The 26,201-nt window shown below is 31.9% G+C and overlaps 1 protein-coding gene and 1 long non-coding RNA gene across 5 annotated transcripts; one reads left to right on the top strand and one right to left on the bottom strand.

Moving 5' to 3' along the window:
- Positions 1-9,703: 9,703 nt before the first annotated feature.
- LOC145099136 (trafficking protein particle complex II-specific subunit 130 homolog) lies at positions 9,704-11,064 on the top strand. The gene is made up of 7 exons (XM_079036722.1): positions 9,704-9,713; positions 9,786-9,798; positions 9,832-9,916; positions 9,991-10,177; positions 10,254-10,531; positions 10,621-10,711; positions 10,831-11,064. The coding sequence occupies exons 1-7, from the start codon at positions 9,704-9,706 to the stop codon at positions 11,016-11,018; spliced, it is 852 nt and encodes a 283-aa protein (XP_078892848.1). The 3' UTR covers positions 11,019-11,064.
- Positions 11,065-23,027: 11,963 nt separating this feature from the next.
- On the bottom strand, positions 23,028-25,153 carry LOC145103208 (uncharacterized). Of its 4 annotated transcripts, none has more exons than XR_013706392.1 (5): positions 24,967-25,153; positions 24,452-24,520; positions 23,958-24,356; positions 23,420-23,585; positions 23,028-23,334 (listed from the first exon to the last, which is right to left on the bottom strand). It is a non-coding gene; the product is annotated as an uncharacterized LOC145103208 (long non-coding RNA). The 4 variants fall into 4 exon arrangements; XR_013706393.1 differs by having other exon boundaries at positions 23,420-24,030; positions 24,256-24,356; XR_013706394.1 differs by having other exon boundaries at positions 24,256-24,356.
- Positions 25,154-26,201: the final 1,048 nt, after the last annotated feature.

Below are 26,201 nucleotides of genomic sequence, written 5' to 3'. Positions count from 1 at the left end.
GTTTGATGGATGATATGCTAATTTGCTTATGGAAATTGCACACTATTTGTTTTATACTTTTCATAAGAGAGATGAATTGTCATCTTTGTACTTATACATCAAACTTAACAAATACTAAACTCCGTGCTGTTAGTTACGTGAACAAATTATTGTTTTTGAATACTTTCCCTTACTAATCGTAAACTCAACAAATCATTGATTTTAGGAATCTTATGTTAACATTAAATCTTCAACTAGGCTACTCCATTGATGACAAGACTTATAGTTGTAGTTGCTGCTTATGCTGGTTGATACGGCATCCAAGAATTACAGGCTTTCAAGGTTAGACGAGCTTCACCTGCTGCTTTCAAAATACTTTATAAATGTGGTTTCAACCACTAATGACAAAAGAGAGGTTGGTCTTATTCTAGGTGTAAGGTGCTTACACAATCAAAGTTAACATTCTTCTACACGTCTCTTTGTATTATGACTATTGTGTTTATGTTATTATTGATGATTTAAATGTGTATGGAAAGTATTGCGAGCATTCAAAAGTCTAATGGACATGCAACGTCGGAAAAGGAAATGGAAGCAATGGTATGTAATAAAAGATTTGAAAAGCCTGGTGGTTTGTATTGACTATGTGTATAACAAAAATGGTACATCACACTTAATAACATCGTACTTCCATTTATCTTGGTTTGAGTTACATTTGTATTTGATGATTACAAGATCCAAAATAAAGAAATAAAACCAAATGAAGAACCCCTGCATGATTTAATGCGGTTTAAAGGAAGGCTAAACAAAACCCGCGAATTTCTAGATGATGAGATTAGTAGGAGATAAATTATAAAATAAGTGCAAAGACAATTTTTTCTCTCGTGGTATTGTGCAAAAGCAAGCAAGGGCCAACTTCAAGAGTCAAAAGTCTTTAAATTTGTTATTGTTAAACGCATAGATATTTTGATATGCAAGTTTAGGATTTTATTATATATGACATTCCAGTTTCAGTTATGGTTCAATTATTTATATTCAGCTTTTGTTATGTTTGCGTTTGATTTGTGTTTTTTCTTTTGTTATGTTATATATTGCAAATATATATATATATATATATATATATATATATATATATATATATATATATATATATATATATATATATATATATATATATATATATATATATATATATGAAGGTTATTGCATGATTACTAAGAGATTGTTGAGAAAAGAGTTGTAGTTAGATACATTAATGTAGAATGAAAGTGAAGTGATTAGATGTAATACTTCACTAAAATTTTAGAAAAGAGTTACAAAAGTGGTGGTGTAAGCACTTATGGATTTAGAATGGTGCAGTGGATACATGATGAGTTAGTAACTTACCTAAGATTATATGGTTAAGAAGGGTGTTAGTATAGTTATGAAAAAAGAATGAAATAGGTAAGTTTATTCACATGGTTGTGAAAAGTGGGAAAAACGGATAAGAAATGGTGCTAAGTATGCAATGTGTTTGCATAAGAGTAGATAGACTAGTAGATGTATCTTAGCAACCATTGTGACTAGATAGATAAGGAGAGTTTAGTTAATGCATCGAAAATACAAAGATTAGTAAGTAAGATGATATTTCGGGTTATGAGGTTAAAAAGGAAAGTAACCTTAGAAATGAACCATTTAGTATAAAATGAATAAGAGATTAAGAAAAGATTTCGAGGACGAAATCTCTTTAAGGAGGGTAGATTGTAGGAACCTGAAATTTAGAGAGATCTGAATTTAAGTCAAATAATAACCGAATAGGAAAAATTGTCATTATTGAGAATTTAGAAAGAATATAAAGTTGTGACTTTCTTGAAAATGGCCAAAATAAGTTTAAGTTATTGAGATGATATTTGATAAGAGAGTTCAAGAGAAATCATACATGAGAAGATGTATTTTGGCCAAAAGGGTAAAATGTGAATTTCTATGCTTTTTGGGCCAAGTTTGTGACTTTATAGATTAAGACATGTATTAAGTAAGTGAGAAATGACTTAACTAAGTTGTTGAGTATATTCCCACCTTCACGTGCATATAAAGAAGATAGAAAATTGGTATGGAACAAAGAAGCTATGAATGATAGAAGTTCGAGGAAAAGTTGTCCGCAAAGGTATAATGGAATCAACAGTGCTCTTTGTTGATGTCCAAGTTCCATGACATATAAAATAGATCGCCACAACGTGGTGGCTGAAGTTGGATTCTACTGACCGAAGCCAAATGGTCACCATAAAGTTATACTTGTATGTATGTTTGTATGTAAGAGTTATGTATCCGAGCATGACAAAGTGAAAGAAAGAATATGATTATATACACTATAATCCTCTGTAAGATTATGTACTTTTGGCTCTACATTTAAGATCTTGTATCTGAGAATGTATGTAAAACCAAAGTATGTAGAGATGTATAAGGAAAGAAGAAGGGTATTATGAGTAAAACCTATAAGAGTAGATAATTACAGATTTGGATTATATGTATTATAATCCTATATATGAGTAAATAATGAGAAATGTATCTTTGATACCAAAAAAGTTGTAGATTGAGACAGAGTATGATTATATATAGTGTAATCGTAAGAGTATATATATATATATATATATATATATATATATATATTTGTATGTAAGACTCATGCATCTGAGCATGACAAAGAGAAAGAAAGAATACAAATATATGCACTATAGTCCTATAGAGGATTATGTATTTGTGGTTGTACATTTAAGATAATGTATCTGAGCATGTATGTATAACCAAAGTATGTAGAGATGTAAAAGGAAAGAACAAGGGTATTATTAGTAATACCCATAAGAGTAGATAAGTAAAAATTGGGATTACATGTATTATAATCCTACATATGAGTAAATGATGAGAAATGTTTCTGTTGATACCTAAAAGGTTGTAGATAGAGACGAAGTATGATTATATGTAGTATAATCATATAAGTATATACATATGCCTAGACATTATTGTTATTGTGTAGAATACCTATATGTTAATTGACATAGATAAAGATTAAATAATTAATGTATTATGTACTAAATATGTAGTAGAATATCTCTTGATGAGATAAAGAGATAGAATGTCCACTAGGCAGGTATTATTTGATGAGACACATAATAAAGTTAGAGTTACTTTGAAAGATAATTCATTCGGGAATGAGATAGAGATTCCTACACGAATATGAGTTTGATTCATTCGGAAATGAGATAAAGTCCCTGTAGGGAAAAGGATGATGGTCCCTTTTGGAATGTAGATAAATGATTCATGCATGAATAAAGATTGTGTATGGTTAGAGAAGATAGAGAAAAGGTTCCATGAGTAGAACATGGCTAGAGAGTTCTTTTGTGAACTTAGATGTAATCTGTATAGGATTCAAGAAAAAAAGGAATGATTAAGGATCCATGAGTGACCATATGAGATGGGACCTTTTTGTCTAGATGAGAATAGAATTTTGATGCATTAACGTTATGAATATAGAGATGAAGAGTATGTAGAGTATGAGACGGGCTTGCTAAGAGTAAGTGATGAATGAAGAGCAGAGTAAGAACATTAAAAGAGCATGCACAAATTATGAGAAGAACAAATATAGTATGAGATGAGATAAGAGTAATGGACAAGAAAAAAGAAGTAGAAAGAAGAGTATGCGAGAGATAAAGAAAGAAAAGATACAATATGTATAAAGTATAAGAATAGCATGAAAAGAAGCTAAGAAAGAATATGCATAAAGTATGAGATGAGCCTGAGAATAGGCTAAGAAAGAGTATGAGATGAGAAGACGAGAGTAGAGTGTAGAAAAGAACAAAGAAAGATAAGATGAGAAAAAGATGATAGATATAGATGAATGAGAAGAATAATAATGTATTCCATTAGAAAAAGAGTAGATTAACATGAAATTTTTTTTATTATAAATCACTTGACCACAAATGTAGTAGATATTTTCATGTTTTGTAGGTTAAGGTAGCAACTGTAGTATGCTAGAAGATAAGAGCACAAGGAGTTAGAACAGTAGAATAATTTTTATTTATTGTATTTTTTCCTTGTTGCTTAATTAATAGGTAGATTTTATTGTAAACCCATGATTAACTCTAGGATGTAAAGTGTTTTATAGAATTTTGCATTAGTTAGAAAATTATCCCTATAGATGTATGTGTAGAAAATTTGGCTCTTTACACTAGCCCCCACCACCTTTGTTGCCTTCTCCATTATCTTCGAAACAAGTAGAAACCTGTCAGAAACGTTGTCTTTTTTCGACGCCCAACTTCGTTGGTGATCCCAATCTTCCCGAAACCCTAGCAACTTCTGACGTCGAGTTCACCGAAGTTCCATTTCTTCCGCTCTCATGTCGCTGCATCAGGTTCTCTTCACCAAAGTCGCCACTATTGCATTGCCTAGTGGAACCCTAGAAAATTGCGGCAACATCGTCACTGGAGCTCTAGCCCTTGCCTTTATTTCTGTCTCCTACTCATGTTCTCTATGTTTTTTATTTTCTTTGCTTTTCAGTTTCATGGTCCTCCCGATCATACTATGGGGATGTTAGAGGGCTTTAGGGAGTATTCCCAAAGCCTTTAGGGTTTAGATTTTAACTATATATTTGTATGTAATCTACTTTTGAGCATTAAAAAATAATATTAAAGAAATCCCTTATACAACAATAAGATGACAATGCTAGATTACCAATCACATTTGTTGAACCTGAGTGGACCGATCTTTGCTACTTTGTTAAAACCAAAATCAGCTTTACAGTCAACATTCTATAATTCAAACTATACTGTGAATTTACTCTGAGTGCTGAGTTCTTCGTGCCTTTCTGATATTAATGCTCTGTAATCGGGTGAAAGTCGGAAATTTATTTCAATTTGATTAGAAGTAGAAAAGAGTAAATGGTATGATTTCAATGCTTTTTTTTGTTCTAAGATTGCATGCCAAGTTTTTTTGATATTTCATCAATGAAGAGAACTATACTTTTTATATTGATATTGTGTGTATTAGTGGAGCGGTTGTGTTACTTTTAGAGGTAACGATTAGAAACTAACAGATATAGGGATTGTTGGTAGTGAGATATTTGGTAGTTCTCTTTTTCTTTATTTTCAATGAACTATATTATTTCTGATTTCATGAAATCGAATGGTTATTCATAGTCACCAAATATCAATGAAAGGTTATAAATAACATAGGTTTATATGTTTCTCATCTCTTTAGTTACTTACATTCCTCAATCTTTCAAGCAAACTGAATTTTGAAGTGATTGTATTTATGGAAGAGTGTGTGCTTCTCCCATATTGAAACAAGTATTAGCATTCCTGTTTTTGATTCCAAATTGTATTAAGTTCTTGGATTCGTATTATTTGATATTGTTTACAAATCATAAGGAGAATTAGGTGTATATGTGTCCTTAAAATTTATACCATTGGAGAGAGCCAAAATATCATAATAACATATGTATCTGTTTAAACTCATTTGCTCAGTCAATAACAAGGCTAAGGTATTTTTGTGTTGTTAGATTTCTTGAAATGCATGATAAATGAATATCAACTGAGTTTGATTAATTTGCTTTGATCAGAGTAAATTACAATCTCCATCCCTCTTTTGTTATGTTTTTTGGATTTGGTCTAAAAGTAAATCTTTATGTCTTTTTGGTCCCTATGAAGTATGACAGAGACAAGGGTATGATGTTCATTTTATATAAATATGTTTTAATTCCTAGGCTCTTTAAATGTTAAGAAATAGTACCATATGGACCAAAAAGCACAAAATATAAAAAAATGACAGGTGACATAGGAATTTAGACATTATTGATTCCCATTAGGATCTAAAACTCTAAATATGTGGTGATTACAATTTTTTGTTTGCTTAGCCGTAGTTTTGTGTTTAATCATAATCGAAAAGAGAATATTACGAAAAAATGCTTAATTCTCCTGTATTGACAAATTGATTAACCAATCTTTTAATTTCCTACTGACCATATTTCATTCACAAGGATCCATCTACTTCAATAAACTGCTTGCCATCCAGAAAAGGCTAGCGGCGCATCTTGTTGCCCGTTTGCCTTCTATAGATATGTATTGAACTATATTATCTTACCATAAAAAACAATTAGGGGTTCAATGTTTTTAAACAGCAGAATCAACATAAAGCTCTTAATAAATAAGGAAGGAATTAGAAAAGGACAAAAACAACTAACATATTCCCTCTCCATACTTAACAACTTTAAATTAGAGGATGTGTAGAATCTGCTGGAGATGAAACACAATCAAATGATATAATGTAAATGATCATCTTAGGGTTTAAATTGATTATCTCATGAATAATCAGACCTTTGCTTATATGGTGATAATAAAAAATTTGTTGTTTTCATGTGGAAAAAATTTATGTTGTTTATATATATAAACACAGAGATATACACAAATGTATATACACAGATTCGTACATATTGGTTAAATGCAAAAAATAGTAACTTAATTTCATACAGTCTAAGAATTATATGTAACTTCGCAAAATATGTATATTGGTTTTGGGAAATACTTTTCTAGAACCTCAAACATCTATCAAGACTTCTTTAAATTTTTCATGTCCCTTTCTTCTCAATTCGCTAATAGAAAAAAAATGCTAAGTGGACCGAAGTTCTTTCATTCCAATCACTAAACCTCATGAATATCATATAAGCCTATAGTTTTTCATTCAAATCTTTTGCATTGTCTAAAATCACAAGACATTTATTGATGGATTTAGGAATTTTATCTCTGATGATTTATCTCACTGGATATGTTGGTTTTGACTATGAACCAGAAACATGCATTGAAGGCTTTTGTTTATATTCTGAAATGTTCTCTTCATGAGTGAGTTTCATTTTTTAGTAGTTTGATATTTTGTATTTGTAGCATGTTTGGGTGGTTTTGGTTTAAATAGGCTTGCTTGCTTTTCAAAATTGGATCCAGATATGTTGGTCAACTTTAATAATAAGAATGACTTTAGGAAATGTTCACTTTCATGTTATTTTTTTTTTGAAACAAGTTATCCATTAATTTTCAAATCGAGAATTTTCTTTTTATGATCTTTCAAGTGGAAGATTCTTTTGAAACAATTGTTAGATATGGCTTTGCAAGCAGCTAACTAATATTTTTTGATTTCCAATTATGGGTTCTCCTTCAACGTTGCAACGAACTCCAAGAAATTATAATAGTTGTTAGCACTACTAGAAAAACAGCCTTTAATGACGCGCAAACAATGACACGCGGTGATTTACGATACGCAAAAGCGCGCGCTCTAAAAATAATGTCATCTCTTCAAACTTTTGAAGGATAGAGGTCACGCTTTTGTGCATGCCCTAAAATTAATGTCCAAGAAAAAAAATTAAAAACACGGAGGGCACTTAATTAAAAATGGGCGTCGTCTAGAAATGTCGCTTTATATTTTTTAAATGAAAGGCGCGTTCTATTTTTTTGCAGCTGGGGGGAAAGAAAATCCCAAAAGTTTGAAATGCCGCCATTGTTATCCTCTATCTTATTTCCATCTTTCTTCTCTCTCTCTCTCTCTCTCACTCACTCTCTCTCTTTCTCTATCTCTCTTACTCTAATACCCAAAAAAAACCCTAATATCATCACAAATCCTCTTTTCTCCCACAACAAAATCGCAATATCACCAAATCTTTGATCCCGCAAGTAATCTGAGTTCACCTTTCAATTTCATTTGTCTTGCAAGTAATCTGAGTTCACCGGTGGCGTTCCTGACTGTATCAATGGAAGCGCTGCTCAAGTCGCTGACCAATTTCTTCACCTGTGTTTCGAGTTCCGTGAGATCAGTTCTCGCTTCAGTAGCAGAAGAAACAACTCTCGGCCCAAAAGATGATCTCCGCCATATTTGGTTTCGTGCTCTGTTTCCAAATCGAGGTGAAACTGCATGCTGGGAAGCAGCAATGGCAGCCTGAGGCTCTATGTCTCTATCTCCAGTGGCGATACAATGATGCACGAGTTTAAGAAATCGGAGGAGGGATTGAGAGAATTTGTCGCTTCCTCTGGTTTCTCTTTTGATTCTGGTAATGTTTATATTCGGTTTCTCTTTCTTCAGAATTCTTTTTCACATATTTCTTCCCATATGAGTTTATGATTTCAGATTTTTTCCATATGATTTTGATCTTAGTTTGTGATTTAGAATTCTCAATCTTCGGTTTCTCCTTTATCCACCAGTTCATGTGCCCGATTGGGTTAATAGTTATGCTAGAATTTGATCAATTTCTTTGAAATTTAGGGTGAATTAGGTTAGGGCATGAATAGGAAACACTATAAATGGTTTGACTAAGTCGACGTCTTCTTCTCCTGTATCAACTTGACACCTTAACTCTTCTTTTGCACTGATCTGCAATCTATACTAGGTTTGATTTTTTATTTACAGGTTTTGTTAGTAGACCATGTTTATTGTTACTCAAATTAAACATGTTGTATTTTTTTTATTACAGGATGTGGTTTGACAAATGGTTGTTGAAGGAGCACATAAGTTCAGAGCCACACAACCTCAACTTGGTTTTTTGTTCATCTTTCTTCTTTAGCTCCTGAGGCTTGATTTCATTGAAGGTTTGTGCTCTACATTCTAAGAATGCTCTTGCATGGATTGATCTTTGTCATTTAAGTTTCAATAGTATCATGCCTTGAATTCTTCCTTAATGTGTTTTTGACTATGTAGGTTTGTTGGGTGCCAAATAGCATGGTCCAAGCATCATCTCGATGACTGTTTTCCTGATCTTCCTTCACATCTTATGATCATTTTTCCTTTTTAACATTATTAGTATTTTGTATTTCTATCATGATGAAGAACTTTTTGTCTTGTTCTTTTCCCACTCAACTTTTTATTTCAACTAGTTCTATTTTTTTTTTTGCTTTTATTCAGGCTGGATTTTTTCAAGTACCTGATTCTGATAGGCTAGGTTCTTTCTTAGGCTGGATTTATTCAGGCTGGATTTGTTCAAGTACCTGGCCATATATATTCTAGCAAAGTCGGTATGCATTATTTAAGCCAAATAATTATGTTTGGAAGAAGATCCCAGCGTGCATTTTAATGCCATGGTGAAGCTGATTTTAAAATAATATTAAAATTTTCTTTTACTTTCTTTATTCTAGTTATTTATTTTTGATTATGAATTTGGATGTGATTACAGGGTGAGGCATTAGTAATAACTAAAATGAACCAAGGAAAAAGCTAAACATCCTGAAATAGGGATCCAGCCATGAACCAGACAGTGTCAAGCTCATTATACTCTTTTCTGATGCCTTCTGCTCTTTCAACAACTTCAGCCTGATAGGAGGGATGTATGTGTCATGTGTTTGTTATATTCAACAACACAGGGGTGTCTATTCTTAAATTCAAAACTTAGGATAGGAACATATATATACCTTTATTGGACTTCCTGTAGATAATTGAGCTCAGATTCAGACCATAAGAGTGGTAATTCAACAGCTAGCTGTCCCTTTCCACATTGACGATCAAGCTCTTTTATATATGGGTACCAGAAAGATTTTCTTACAGGAAGCAGGGGGTCTTTCATATCAACATGAAAAGTACCATGTTCCAATCATCCATACAGATATAAGAACTAGCAACATTCTACTTGATAGAGAATTGCAGCAAAAAATAGCAAATGTTGGGCTTATAAGACTGCTACCAGAAGATACGACTCATCTTAGCACAAAATTCTCAGGGACTTTGTATGTTTAAAAGTACATATAACTTAACTACTAATTCAATTTGATTAAAGTAAATTTTCAATAACCAATGTTAAATCTTTGCAGGAATAGTGGTTATGTAGCACCTGAACATTTTTGCCATTATTTGTAGGACTATAGCTGTTCACTTCACCAACCCATTCCATGTCAGCACACGTGTAGCAGATAAATGCAGTGATGGCACCTTGCTTTTGCAGGTATATTGATCTCAAGTCTTGTTAGGGTTAAATGCAAAAAAAAAATAATAATAATTATTTACTCACATTCCCAGGTGATACTCCACTCACAAGTGAAGGCTAACTTAACCATACACGATTCTTGGCTGGACCTAAAAGACGGTTTTACCCTTGCTGGTGAAAGTCAAAGTAATGGAAGACCAACATCCGCCTTCTTTCCACTTGTAGTTCCTTCTACATCAAGAGCCGGAATCTTGTTCACTATATCCCTACCCACAAATGGCAAGCATTATTTTATTTCTCATTTTATCACTCATCTTTAGAAAAAATAATCAATCTCTCTTTTTTTTTTTTACAGATGAAGCGAAAGATATGAATCCTGATAGTGATACGATATTAAATATAAAATATAAAATATCTGGGGATAGAAATCATGGATCGCATACTCCTATGTTTGAGGATGAGTCTTCACAGATGTTGACTTTTAAGAGTGCTCTTGTTTTACAAAGACCAGTGTTGGAACCTTGTTTGGCAGTTGGTTTTCTTCCCCTTCCTCCAGAAGGCCTTAGAGTCGGCCAACTTTTTACTATGAAGTGGCGAGTTGAAAGGTTGAAGTATCTCGAGGACGAACAATACGTAAGTTTCTAAAATTTTTACTTTTTTTTTTGGCAATAAAAAAGTAAAAATGACTTAAATGTTAAATCATATATTTGATTTGCGAACAGGATGAGGTAGTATATGAAATAAACGCAAATTCTGAAAACTGGATGATTGCTGGGAGGAAGCGAGGCCATGCACCTCTCTCCACAAAGCAAGGTACTACTAACCTTTTATAATCCAAATCCTCTTTCAATATCTCAACATTTAATAAATTAATAAATTTTATATCTTGATTTCGAAACCTTGTTGTCTAAAAATAAACTTAATGTATACAGGTTCACGAATAGAGATTTCAATCCTATGCGTGCCATTGGTTGCTGGGTACATGCGGCCCCCACAACTGGAGTTACCGGACATTGGTGAGGGTAATATTAGTTGCAACCCAGCTGGGCCCCACTTGGTCTGTGTTTCCCCTCCACCTCTCAGCTCCTCCTTCTGTATTCCCATTCCCATTCCTGCCTAGAGATGAAATCGTGACTTTTGTAGGTGCTTTGGTGTGGTGGTCCTAGAAATCATTAGTGGAAAGAGATACAAGGATGTTGACTACCAATTAGTCACTCAAAATCTCCTTGATCATGTAAGTATCTCATAATTAAGGGGTGGTTCATTCAACCCGTTCTTTTCATTTATGGTTTTAATGATGAAGGTATCTCAAACACTCAATGATTTATTTTGTATTCAGTGAGACCTTAAGCTTAGGTGAGAAGTTCTTACTAGCCTTTCTGTTGTTATGTGTATGATAGGCACGTGATCTACATGAGAGTGGAGCGCATCTGAATTTAATGGATGAGAAACTAGATCCTAGTGAATATGCAGTAGAACATGTTGTGGAGATCATCAAGATAGCATTGATGTGCACTCAACCACCATCAACTAGACCTACAACTTCTGAAGTGGTTATATGCTTTTAAGTGAAAGATCTCTTCACTTATGTATGTATGTATGTATGTATGTAGGTATGTATGTATGTATGTATGTATGATTTTTATTAATACCTTACGTATATATATATATATATATATATATATATATATATATATATATGCAGGAATGGGAAGGATTAATTGAATTGATGGGAACTGAATCAAGAGCTGTAGGGGGTCTTGAATTTTTACACAAGTAAGTTATGGTTTGCTTTTTTTTTTTGGTTTATAAGAAAGGGGCTAGGGGTAAAATTGTCATTTTACTAACGGTGCGAGTAAGAGGGACCAAAATCACAACAAAGTGAAACAACAAGGACTAGAAGGTCAACTAAAGTCTTGCCTTTTGAAGGATCAAAGTCTTCAGTTGAACCAACTACAATTGTTAGTCCCTAAATATAGATTTCTTTTTTCTTTTCGTCCCTACAGTTTCCTTTTTGCATATTTGGCCTCTTCTCCAACGAAAATGACTATTTTTGGGTCCAAAGTGGAAAAAATCAGCTATACTCAAGGACCAAAACCTTTACAAGAACCTCAAAAATAAGGACCAAAATTGAAACACAACTTTTCATTACAAGGGTAAACATGTCATTTTCTAATCCAAACTTTTTTCCTTTATGTAAATATAAAAATATATATTTTGCCCTCCCTGAAACAAACCTCAACAAGATGAAGATTGGAAGCACGGTTGAGGACAAAAGCAAACTCACAATTGTATTGTCTCATAGTTTTCTCAAAAGCTTCTTTAATGCTCACAACCTGCATGTTAATCAATTTTTATAGCATGCTCACAACGTATCTAGAAGTTTTGGAGGAAACGAGACACAAGCAAAAATAAATAAGCATGCTTATTTATTTAATTTACAATTTACAATACAATTGATAGATATATGAATCCATATGTTACTTAATTTTGTTCTTTTTTATTTTTAATATGTGCAGCATAGGGAGACATCAATGTCCTTCAAAACTATAGATGATGTCCAAGTCTTACTCTATGCAGTAAGTATTAAAGAAATAGCAATGCACTTTCATTCATTTGTTTCATATTTTTTTCACAATTCTTTAATGATATTTTTCCTTGAGTCATAGAATGATTGGCTCATATCTTGTTTTTTGATATTTATACGCAGTTTTTTTCTTACGTCGGTGGTGGCGAAGTTCAAGATTAAGGGAGACTTGTAATCATGTTTGGCTTTCCTTTCCAGTAAGAAACAGAGTTGTATGATTATTTGTTAGTTTTATAGGAATGTATAACACATGTTACCAATGTATTATTTTTGTTTAACATTTGAATGATTTTTTGTATGACATTATAATTTGTGCAATTTATTTTATATTATGCAATGGATTGTATTTTTTGTATATGGTATTTTATTTCTGTTATAAGAAATTAAATGAAAATTTAATTTAAAAATTAATAAATATATAAATTTTTTTTTTTAAACATTTAAATTTACGATACGCAAAAATGTATGTCATCTTCATTTATGACATGGCCTTTCTTGACAGGGGCTTTCTTGATACGCATTGCGTGTCATTAACACGCGCATCGTAAAGTTACGACACGCGAATGCGTGTCGTCTTCCTTTATGACAGGGCCTTCCTTGATACGCATTGCGTGTCGTAACCGCGCGTCGTAAATGCGCGTCGTCTATAGACGACGCGCAAAAGCGCGTCGTCTCTCTTTATGACAGGGCCTTCCTTGACACGCATTTGCGCGTCGTCTGAGGGTTTTACGACGCGCAATGAGCGTCGTAAAAGGCCTTTTTTCTAGTAGTGTAGTGACATCAATAATATTTTCCATTATGTTTGCATACTTACTAGTTCAATTGAATAATAGTAAGGAGAGGTTCAAACATTAGAACCCTTGGATAGAAGCTAACTTTTAGACGCCATTTGTTTTTTTGAAGTGAAAATGTATGAAGTCTGCATACCACCTTTGCAATCCTCTGTAGTAGAAGAGGGGGACAAAACGGCTGGAACATGTAATAAAAAGTTTGTTTGTTTTTTAACCACTGCAGACTACTAAGGTGTGAATAGGTTTGAAGTAGAGGATCAAGTGTTGCACCACGCAACACACGCGCAATAGTTTTTAAGTCAGAAGTCTTTTGAAAAACAAATAGCTACGAACGACCAAGTGATGCGCGTGTGCTGCGAATTGCAGCAATAAGTGGTTAATAGAGGTGTTTTAGAAAAAACAAACAACACCTAAGTTATGAAGTTATGTAGATTATGACACCCAGATTGTACCATTATACAATTTTTTTATAGGCCCCTTTGATATAACTAATAAATTTCAAATGGATATAAGTTACACCAACATATATTTATAATGTTTAAAAATGAAAAAAATGGGTGTACTTCATATTTTTCAAATAAGTATTTTAAAGTCAAGCAAGGTATGATAAGATTATTTTACCAAACATTTTTACTTTACTTTAGATGTACTTATGCATCTATTAATAACAACCATCCGCACAAGAAGCGGGTAGCTTGATCATGTCATTTATGAGCATCGTATAAATTCATAACATTAGCAACTAATGATTCTAACAAGAGACGAAAATAATCATTAAGAAGTTAGAGCAATAAATAGCCCTTGGAAGATCCATAAGAATGATAGAGTCTCAAAATAAACTACCCACACAAACAAAGAAGAACCCAAACATACATCTTATAGTGTCATTACCTTGAGAACCAAAAAGGTTCTCAATGAATCGAGCATGCAAAAACAGGATAGTGAAGAGGACATAGTTGTTAATAAAAAAGAGGATGTAGAAAAAGAAATATCCAATAATTAAAAATTGGTTGAAAATTGAAGCAAAGATATCTGGACCATTTCCTTTATGACTACAAAATACAAATAAGGAAATAGAAGAACAAGACATCATGGATACATTCTAGAAAAGATTCAATTATATGACACTATTAAGAATTTCCTCAATAAGAAATTCATCAATATGTGAAGTTCGTAAAAGAATGTTGCACATCGAAGAAGAAATTAAAATGTAGCGAAATGGTACATGTACATGATAATATTTCAAGTATATTTCAAAAAACAACTACTCCTAAGATATAAGGATCCTTTTGTTTTTACTAATACTTGCAGGTTGTGGAATCTTACGGTGCCTCTTGCGATGTTAGACTTTAAAGCCTCTATTAATGTCTTACATTACTGAAATTTGAAAACAGTTAGAGTAGGACTACTAAATAGGAAAATGATAATCATTCAATTGGTTACCCATTTCATCGTGCGGCCAAAAGGCGTATTGTAGGACGTTTATTTTAAATTTAATGAGTTGTATTTCTGATTGATTTTTAGGTGTTAGATAAGGAGGATGATGATGAACCAAATTCTAGTTAAATTCATATAGGGAGATCATTTTTGAAAGCCTGAAAGAAAAAAAAAAAGAATAGATGTTGCCACCGTATATGTGGAATTTGCTGCTGAAGTAGCCAACTTCAATATCTATGAAGCTATCATTATCCAAGTGATGTTTCTTATTGAAAATTCCTAGATGTAGTTGAACATGATAAATGTTTTGAGTTATTTAATCGTAATTTTCTATAAAATATTCTTGGAATGAATTTATGGTATTCATGGAAAACAAAGGACAGAAATATATGAAACTTGAAAAATGAAAACGATGAATACTAAACCAAAAAAAATTATCAATGCTATGCATGCACTAATGTTCAATTTAAAGACTCTCCTTGGTTGCCTAAAAGATGTTTATCTTGGGGTTAAGAAAATATTACCGCTTATCATCTCAAATAAGTTTCCAAGAAAGCAAGAAATGAAGTAATCACCGCCTTAAATCACTGCAAAGAAGTTATTGGGTGGACCATATCTGATATCAAGAGATTAAATATATCACTTTCATGCAAAAGACCTTCTGGGAAGAAAGAGTACAAGCCCTCAAGGGAAACATAAATGCATTTGAATCCTCCAATGATTGATGTTATGAATAAAGAAAATTTGAAGTTAATGAGTGTGGAGATGATATACCTTATCTCTGAAAGAAAATGGTTGAGACCCATATAATTCGTTCCTAAAACATAAGTATTATCATAAGTAAAAATGAACAATATAAATTAGTTCCCATACGTATGAAAAAAAGGTAGAGTGTTTGTATCCATACTAGAAAACATAATGCCTCCACGAGAAAGACATTTCCTACTAACCATTATCGACCAAATGTTGTAAAGGTAAGTGGTAAATGCATATGAAGTTTTTCACGAAAGTACATGTAACACAGGGAGACCAAGAAAATACCATGTTTACATACCCTTTGGAACATTTTTGTATTAGAAGATTCTTTTTAGAATTTACAGTATCTCTGTTATATTCCACATGTATATGTTGATTATCTTTTTAATGATGTCGAGAAAATCATTGAGGTTTTAATGGATGACGTCATAGTGTACAACAATTCATTTAAGGAGTGCTTAGGAAATTTATCAAAAATTTGCAAATATTAAATAAAGACCAATTTTGTTTTAAATTATAAATTGTGTCATTTTAGGCTTTATCAAGGTCTCATACTAGTTCATGTAGTCTCTTCTATGTGTTAGAGGTTGATAAAGCAAAAAATGATGTAATATAATGTTTTCCTTGCCCTACTTGTTTCATCGAGGTATTCTTTTTCTTGGACATGTAGGATTTTAGTCAAGATTTAGCAGAGATTTATCTATGTTAAATTGCCCGATGTTTGGGACTTGACAAAATATATCGAGTTCATTATTTTTGAAGAATGCAAGCATTCTTTTGACACTGATAAATATATATTTGTCACCACATATATAAACCATACAACGGATTGAAACCTACAATTAGATATCATGTGTGATGCTAGAAATCAATTTGTAGGAGTGGTGTTCGCTCAAAGTTAGAATTGATCGCCTCTTGTTGTTTATAATGCCTCACGGACTCCAGATCACAACTAAAAGAATTACTCAACTATAAAGTAATTCTTTTTTCTTATCATGCCTCACAGATTGATCGCTTCTAACTATTCTTTTAATTTTGAAAAGTTTGGAAAGTTTTTATTGGTTAATAATGTAATTCATTTTGCTTATCATGCATATTTGAAATACCTCATGACCCAACAAAAATACCAAGCCAAAACTTATTTGGTAGGTGATTTTTCTGTATGTTTTCAACTTGGACATTAGAGTTAAAAGCGATAGGAAAAGCTTTTAGAGGACCACTTGAGTCGCATTATTAAAAAAAGGAGTTGATTCCTTTGACTGACTCTTTTTTAGGATGAGAACATCTTTGCTAATAAAATGAACACCCATGGGTATGCAAATATAGTCAACTACTTGGTCACTAACGCCTTCGCCTTCGACCTCACTCGGGCACAAAAGGATAATATAAAACACTAAAGCAAAAATGTAATCTTTGAATGAAATCCCTTTGAGGAGGTATTGAGCAGATGAAGTAATTAGGTTTTATGTGGATACAAATGAGGTATTTTCTATCCTCATTTTATGGAATTCTTATGCATGTAGTAGACATTTTGGTCCCTAAAGGACAATGTGGAAAGTGTAAAGTGATTTTTTTCTCTCCAACTTCCATGACATTTACATGTATTGTTAAAGTTATGAGAGATGTCAAAAGACAAAGATCAAGTGACAAAACCATCAACTTTAACTTATCCCTACCAGCTTGCAACATATTTCGTATGTGTATATACTTTATAATACCTTTCATACTATCCTTCAAGTTTACGTATACCATATTGGCCATGGACTATGTGCCTAAATAAGTGAAAGCTAAAGCTACTAAACTTATGATTATGATGTTTTATAGATTTTGTTAGGGAAAACATATTTTCCAGGTTTAAATTACCAAAAGAGATCATTAAAGATTGAGGAACCTAATTTTACAAGAAAATTTGGAAGCAATTCTTAAGAAGTATACTGTGACACATCGATTCAACATAGCTTACCATCTGAAAACTAATTACAAAGTCAAGGACTAAAATATACATATCTAAGCTATTTTAGAAATGGTGGTAAATTTGAACTAAAAAGATTGGGGTAATATACCAGAAGATGTATTGTTGGCGTACCAAACTATTTTCAAGACACCTAGTGGTAAGTCTTTATTCTGCCATGTAATTGGGAAGCAATGTTGACTCTCCATAGAACTTGAGTATAGAACATATTAGATGGTAAAACAATTCAACATAGACGAAAAAAGTGGGTAAGAAGAGGAAATTGCTACTCCAAGATCTCGTAGAAATAAACTAGGATGCTTATAAGAATGAGATTACATAGTAAGTGAAGACAAAGGCATTTCATGTAAAAATATCTCACATAAGATTTATGAAAAAGGAAGGAGGGTATTTATATATCACTCCATTCTTAAATTATTTTCAACTAAAATGTGACATTGTTAGATGGGATATTTGATCATGGTGTAATGAAATTAAAAAAAGTGAAAATGTAGTTAATATTTTTAAAGTAAACATGCACCATTTAACACTTTTTATGAAGGAATTAATGTTATAAATTAGGAGTTGGAATTGTTCGAATGTCCCAATTGTGAGTAATAAAGAACAAAATGGACCATATCGAGCTAACAACCTTAAAAAAGCCACTAACCGGAAGGCAACCCAACTTATTTTCGTCAATTTCATTAAGTTTCACTCGGACAAATAAATTTTCTTATTTTATGTTCCAAATAAGGTTTATGGTTTATAATGATTTAGAATGTTTCTTGGATTCCAAATATATGTTTGAAATAGGAGGTCAATGTCGTAACTAATTGGTGTAACTTCAAGAATAATAACAAAGTTCTTTTTGGGTTTCCCTTAAGAGCTAATATACTTAGAAGAATTTAAGAGAGTGATATAAGTAGTTTATTAATTTATTACATGTTAATAAATTAATTAGAAACTTGTTAACATTAATATGAATTAATTTGGATTTATTTAAAGGTACATGGATTGAATGTTAATTGTTAAATAGTTGAGTAATGGGAACATTCTGGAACTCCATAGGGAGTGGACAATTTTGAGAGCTTCCATAAAGGTTATGGAATTGTCTCTAGTACGAGATAAGGTAAAGGTTTGAATCAAGATTAAATGTGATTATTTAATTTATTCAAATTAGGTTTATCTACAATTTACCTCAAGTATATAAAGACCCCTCTATCTAGGCCTTCAATAAGTCGATTATCCTTTTGGCATATGTGATAATTTCAAATTTTCTAGAATTTCTCCACTCTCCTAAACTTTCTAGGGTTTTAGTCTTTTAGGTGTGAGTCATTATAGGAATTCCTACTTTGGGTGCTAGATCTTCCAACAGCAAAAAAGTAACTGGAAATCTTTAAGTGGTTAAGTGAAAATTTTGATTTTATCAAAAGTTTAGTCGTACTATCCATCCTGTTGCTTTAAATTTATATATTTGAAAGTATGTTGTCATAACAATTAAACCTATATCTGGGTTACATGTACACTTAGGGTTTATATCGAATGCTTCTATTGCCTAAATTTTGTGTATAGATGTATAGAAAACACATTAGTGGTATCAACGCTATTAGGTTTTAATTATAGACACTACTTGATAAAACTGATAAAATCGAAAGAAACATGGTAATCACAGGATATGCCATGCGCAGATCTAGACGCGACACGCTTTTGGAAGATTTGGTTGATTTCAGGATTTTTGCTATAATTTCGAATGTTAGGGTTTATGATTAGTTTTAAATGTTATTTTAATCTGTCAAAAATGGATAAATAAGTAAGAGGATAAATATAGCGAAGTGATTGGAAATTATAGATAATTATTTAAAATGATTTAATTAAAATTTAATTAAATATAATTTTTTTAAATCATATAATTTTAAATTATTTAAAAATTACCTTACATATAATAATAAAAGTTTATAAAAGAATATATAATAAAATCAAAGAATTTATATATGCAATACGAATAATATATGTAAAAGAATAATACATGTGTCCTCATATGTTTAATTAATGATTGTTAGTCAAATCAAGAGTATGCATCATTCATGAAGTCATGCTACAAGAGAGGGATAATGAAACAACCTATAAAATGACCTTTGGAGCAGTGTCATTTTCACTGAGTGCTTTTTTGGGTGGTGGTTTGTTGTTAGCCGAAAGGGTTTGATAGGAAGATGTCTCATTAAAAGTATAACATATAAAAGTACTAAAAACAAAATCATCGTTCTTAGTTATTTTAGGAAAATGTGAATAGTTCCTAATCCATGAATAACACACATTATTCCTTATCGTATACTTATGGAGTGTGTGTGGCTAAACGATACATAAATTTGAGACGTAATAAGAAGATGATATGAAACTTAAGGTTGTGGTTTGTTGGCAAACCGTGTGTGGCTAACCGGCCCATGATTTTGAGGACCATGACATAATCAAGTGGTCACATTTTTTATGGTTGGTTCACCATCTTATTTGTTAGACCTCTGTATCCTAGGTACAAATAAAGCTTCTGCAAATCAAGATTAACATGCCACTGAATAGTTTCAAAGAGTCCCAAAAGATCTAGGAATACATAGCGATTAAAATTGGTAAAGTGCATTACATACCTGAGATAAATTCATGATATGATTACAATATCCTTCTTCATAAATATTCATATATCGGTAAAATATTTGAATTAATCAAGTAGTTAATTAACATAATTTGAAAAGGTGGGAGTTTCAAATGAATATAAGGGAAGATAGATGATTTATCTTGAGCCATATTCATTTGGATGTCCTCTTTTATAAGAGTTATAAAGATTATAGGATATTAGTAGTTACATATTTATTCCATTACTAACTAAATTTGGCTTGTATATATAAGCCATCCATGAATAGCATGTTTTCATTCTAAAACATCATTGTTGAATATATTCATGGGAATCATAAAGAACTATGATTATATTGAATGTTTGATTAATGTTTCGTATATAGGGAAACGTTGCATTAGATTCACTTGCAATTATTTATGAACATATATTAGATAGACCAGTCACTAAGATCACTTAATGGATCATTGTCATAAGTGATTCTCAATCAGTCATATTATTAAATCCTTAGGTTTTAGATACTTATGAACCTTATCAGGGGGAATATCATGGTTGTATATAGACAATTTCTATCCATAACCTATGAGAAGAAAATGTATTGTCGAGTATAGTGTAAAGTGGGTATCGTGATGAAGTAGTCAAGATAGAACTGGAGCCTACTTTTGGAGTGGTGTATCTTGGCCCCTTGATGATTAAAAATGAAAAAAATGGATGGCCATGTTTAGATATAATGATATATGTTATTACTATGCTTTGTTCCTAACCTTGATCGAGAAACATAATTATCAAGTACTTAATGATAGTACAATCATTTCCTTATACTCAATACTAATATCGTACATCAAAGATGTTTTAAATCTTTAGTTGTGTTTTCATACATAATGATCCATTGATAGAAAATCTTGATTTTTGAGATTTTGGTTTGATTTAGGTAGCATTTACATATGTCTAAATGACATCTATTTATTGTGTAATTGCTAGACTATTACTATGTAACAAAAATAGGAGTTTGCATGAATATGTTACTATTGTTCGAACTCATCGTGAGGAATGTGTTGTAACGGTAACACTTGGCCTGGTTATAAGTTCAGATATCTATGAATGTGACGATATCGTTTGAGTATATTTTTGAACTTAGAGATGTGACTTGGTTTATCCACTACAACCTAGTTCATTGTAACGATTCATCCGGTACACACATATTGCAACAGACTCTCACTTGTATTAGAAAGTACCACTCTAGTAACAACATAAGCAATGTATCATAATCTCCAACATATAACTCATAGTGAAAGATATTATTTAGTCGGGCCCAACATTATTCGTACATGAGATGTGGAAGACCGATGACAGAAATATCATCCTATTTGTGTTATCTATGGTTGGGTTTGATTAACTACCATTTTGGAGTTGTAAAAGTTCTTAAATTTCAATATATTATTTACAGAGTTCTATTATAGAATAACTGCCATTTTGGACTAACATTCCGTAATTACATTCTAGGCGTCAAATCAATCGTTATGTGAAATAAAATCCAACAATTATGTCATAGATTCATGACATTTCAGACTCACGGACACACATTCTAGATACACAATCATATGGATAAATTCTAAAGACATATTTCAGATAAACTACTATGGACACTCCGTTCCGGACACAGTTTGGACACACTATATTTTCTTACAACCTCACATTATTAATATGGATATCCATACATTATAAACATAGTAGATTAGCAAAGTAATATCTTGAGAATGAGTTCATCTAGGTTTGGTGTTTTGCATCGTGAAGAAGAAGACAACTATGTTTCTTTGGATATTAACCCGTTTCCGGAAGGCCCAAATTTCTCACTCCTAGATAAAATGCCTGATGACATTTTTTAAGCTATGACAGTTGTTGAAGTAGCAAACGAAAGGGACTCTAGAAGAATTCGCACACTCAATCATCACGAAGATGATCTAGCAGAACAAGTAAAGGAAAAAAGAAAAATGGGTAGCTGAAACTATGAAAAAAGTCTATGAAGCTAAGAAGTGGATTCGATATGCAAATGCAAAGATTGATAATCTTCACGCAGAACGGGACCATCTTACAGATGTTGTTAGAATTAGAGGAGATTTTATTGATCACGAACAAAATATGTATCCCTTACAATTTCATAATCCGTAGCAACCAATATAAGTATGTAATAGATTTTGTAACGATCTTCTAACTAATGTTAATAAAAAACATTGCCATTTTAGATAACCCTACCCAATTCTTTTACATAATTAAGTTCGAAATGACATTAAAATATTTAAAATTAAAGTACATTTCCAAGATAATAGGGAACTTGCATTCGGTGCAAACTAGTATTCTATATGATTTTTGAACAATTTCATGTAGGTCTTAATTAGGCTAAACCCAATACCAGTCATTTGCAATCGTTCTTCTATTTTGCACTTGTCCTACGTTCCTCTTCTTTGATGTACGTTGTGTTCACAAAATGTCGTATATATTTAGAAATCGTAATGAGGAGAATTTGTATATTATACAATGTTCGATTTCTATGTTCGTCAACCGTAGAAGGCGATGATGAGATTTTTCAGTATTATCATTCCTTGTTTTGCACATTGATAATCACAAATCATTTCTAATGCAATCGTATCAACAAGACAATGTTGCTCATCTTTAAGACGTATTATTTAATATTCTGTTGGCAAAACATCATTATCAATCGAGCTACTGGATGGTGGTGACTAAAATTAAAATACATACTATTCATTTAATTAAGTAACCACATTTTGAAATTATTCTTAGTAACTACTTGATATAAAAAAAAACTTTTTATTATAATATAAGGACTGATATTAAATGTTCATGTTATTCATCTAATTAAATAACAATATTTTGAAAATTTTAATCCGATTTAATTACGTATCATACGTATCAATTAAATACAATAAGTAAATGTGTGTAATGATTTAATATTAAATAACACATAGTTGAATTGATGAGGTGTAATATTAAAATAAAAATCAAATATAATTACCCATTAATGTGTTTAGTATGTGTACTCATAATTTTCAACTAGATGGGAATCATGTGCGTCCGTTGGCGCTGAATCATTATCATCAGTGTCGGTATGCGTTGTTGATTTCCTTGTCGAACTCGTCAACTCGATCAAAGAAACTCCCAATCGATTACAGTAAGTGAAACGAAAAAGGTATTCGAAATCAACCGGTGTGGTGGAGTCTGGTGTTTTCTGCTTCCCCTTTGTTCTTGCGGCAAGTAAAGTCATGATTTGATTTCCTGGAGATAAGAGAGAAGAAGGATTTAGGGCATCGAAGCACCAGCCACAGAACATAGAAAGAATGAAATAGGATAAACAAATAACCTGAAATTGTGGTTTTAAACACAGAATTAATGAGAAACACGAGATGATCGAAGCAGGAGTTACATGGAGCTGGTAGAAGGAGAGGGAAGCGCTGGTTTGTGGAAAACACTTCAAGTCACCAGACCATCGTCTCCAACAGAAAGTATTTTACAAAAAGGGTTCGTGTCTAAAAAAAAACAAACGACTCCTAAATCTTTAGTGCATAAGGGTAAAAAGGTGCATGTGAATAAAAGGTCGGACATGTCATCTCTGAATACTCACAAGGAATCAAGTAGTGGATATAGTGACATGAAAGTGGACAAAAGGAAATGGGCTATAGGGGTTTATCCAACACAGATGTCTTGGGTAAAATACGTGAACTTATTTCCACTCATGCCGGTTTTAACATAAAGAAAAAATGAAAGCAAATTCAATGAGGGTATTTCTGTAATTTACCATCTTCATGAAGAATTGCTATAATTTGGTACATTTTACAAAATCAACCCAATTACGATAACTAAAATTTCTTAATTTGTAATTTAAATGACATTCCTATTACCTTCTTTTTAACCATTAAATCAACGTTCATGGTTGGTAGCTATAATTCAGCAGTTCATAATATAAGATCTTGGCTTCCAAATCCAAACCAAAAACAAATAAATATATCAAGTTGAGATTTAACAAATTAGAAATCAGTTTAAGAGTTTAAAAGTTCTAAATTTAGAAAGACAACCTTTGTGATATGAAAATCCTTGGAACTATCTTTGTCTATGAAAGTAACAAACCGTTGAATAGATTTCTTTTCACATATAGGCTGAAGAGCAAGATAGTTTTGTAAAGATCTTTTAAATAATTACCTGGATAATTATTCTGTGACGATGGCAAGTTTATCTTGTGGACATATAGATCCCATAAAAAGTAACACATTTGGATGACGTAGTCTCTTCATTATATCAATCTGAAGTTAAAAGCTCAAGTCATTATAGTTCATAACCAAATGATATATTTTATTGTTTGATTGAAAAAAAATAAATAAAGTAAAACTGGTTATACCTCTTTATTGTAGTCGTGCAAAGCGTTCTCACTATATTGATTACCAAAATAAACTTTAACCGCAACACCCTGATTGAAGGAGTAGGAAAAAGTTTTTAAAAAATTAGTAAAAGAATATATTTTTCAATATGTCGTAACTTGTAGTCTTGATAAGCAGGTCGCAATAAGTCTGCAACCATAGCAATAGTTTAGTGTTTTACATCCCGTTAATATATCAAAAACAGAAGACAGTAAGCTAGTTATAAGAAATAAGCAAAAAATTATTTATTCAATTCTGAAACATAGCAACAGTGGTAATTTTCTAGCTTTAAAATGAATAGTATATCTGTATCATTACACCAAAACCAAACTGAAATTCAGCAAAACCTTAAAACTGAGAGTAATAATAACAAAATTCAACCTATTACGAAAAGGAAAGACTTTATTTTTTGGGTGAATAATAAAGAACAATGGCAAACAAAGCGGACTTCATGTAGAATTTCTCAAATTTGAATCGGATTTTAGGGAATACTTACTGCAATCTACATATCTTTTGAGTTACTCAAGAGCCAGAGATACCCGAAGCATTTCCAGAGAAAATCCCAACTACAACATCTGGGGTTAAAAACAAAAGGGAATCTGAAGAGGATGAGGGAAATGTTGTTTTTGGGTTTTTTTTTCGCTTTTGCTTCTGCTTTTTTTGATCCATTCTTGCATTTAATGGTCCTAACTGTAGAGATAAACAAACATAAATATGAGTTGCCTTTTGAGGAACATTAAAATTCATGAAAAAATATTTTTTAAATATGTAAAATTAATAAAAATATTAAGAAATTACCTTGATCCACCACTATGGACACTATCACAATACTTGATCATATATGCAAGTAAAATTACAAATCTCCTCAAGCACCTGGTGCAAGAACAAAAGTGTTCGACTTTCCTAAAAGAAATCATACAAACAAAACACATTATAATTTCTTATGATTAGTATACCCATAACATAGTACACCTGTCACAAACACCATGCCTAAATGTCAAAAATACCCCTGTATGTCCCATTAAAGTTGAGACATTTCACATAGTAAATATTTTACTTGAATTGTTTTAACATATTTGGATATCGGTAATTTTTCATAGTATTAGTATCAATCCGTTTATAATGATGATAAAAGGGTAAATATATAATTTCTTGTCTTTTCTCAAATTTTCATTGGCATAAAGATAAAGAAGCTTCTTATTAACCTCATTTGTTGCAATAGCCAGCAGTTGTCAAAGGCATTGTCAATTTATAGCTCCAAGGGTAGATTTGAAAATACAAATTTATTTTGTAAAAAAAAGGTATGTTACAAATTTTGTAAGCTTGTGTATCAGTTTGTCTAATGTGAATACGGGTAACGACCACGTGCCAAGAACTGTCCTACATACATCTTCATATTTTGCACCGTCGATAGCACCATCAAGAAAACTATATAGTAGATCCAAAAATCTATAAATAAAAAAAAGTAAAAAAAACTAACGAATGAGAAAATTAGGAAAAAGAGAAAATAAATACAACACCTAGCATATGACTTTATGTCCCCCTATGAAAAAACGGAGGATAAAATGGTCATTTACTCATATGAAGTAAAAAGGAAAAAAGTAAGATTTACCTTAATGATCCTGCAGACTATGAGTTCCATGATTTTTCTAGTTTCTTTATTAGCAATTTCACTTTCACGCATGATATCAGATGCAATTGGGGTTCCGCCATAAGGATTCTGCACCAACG

The sequence above is a fragment of the Lactuca serriola genome, chromosome 4 (assembly GCF_051521515.1).
Source record: "Lactuca serriola cultivar US96UC23 chromosome 4, Lser_US96UC23_V15, whole genome shotgun sequence".
NCBI lineage: Eukaryota > Viridiplantae > Streptophyta > Magnoliopsida > Asterales > Asteraceae > Lactuca > Lactuca serriola.
This window is presented reverse-complemented; position numbering and strand designations above follow the sequence as displayed.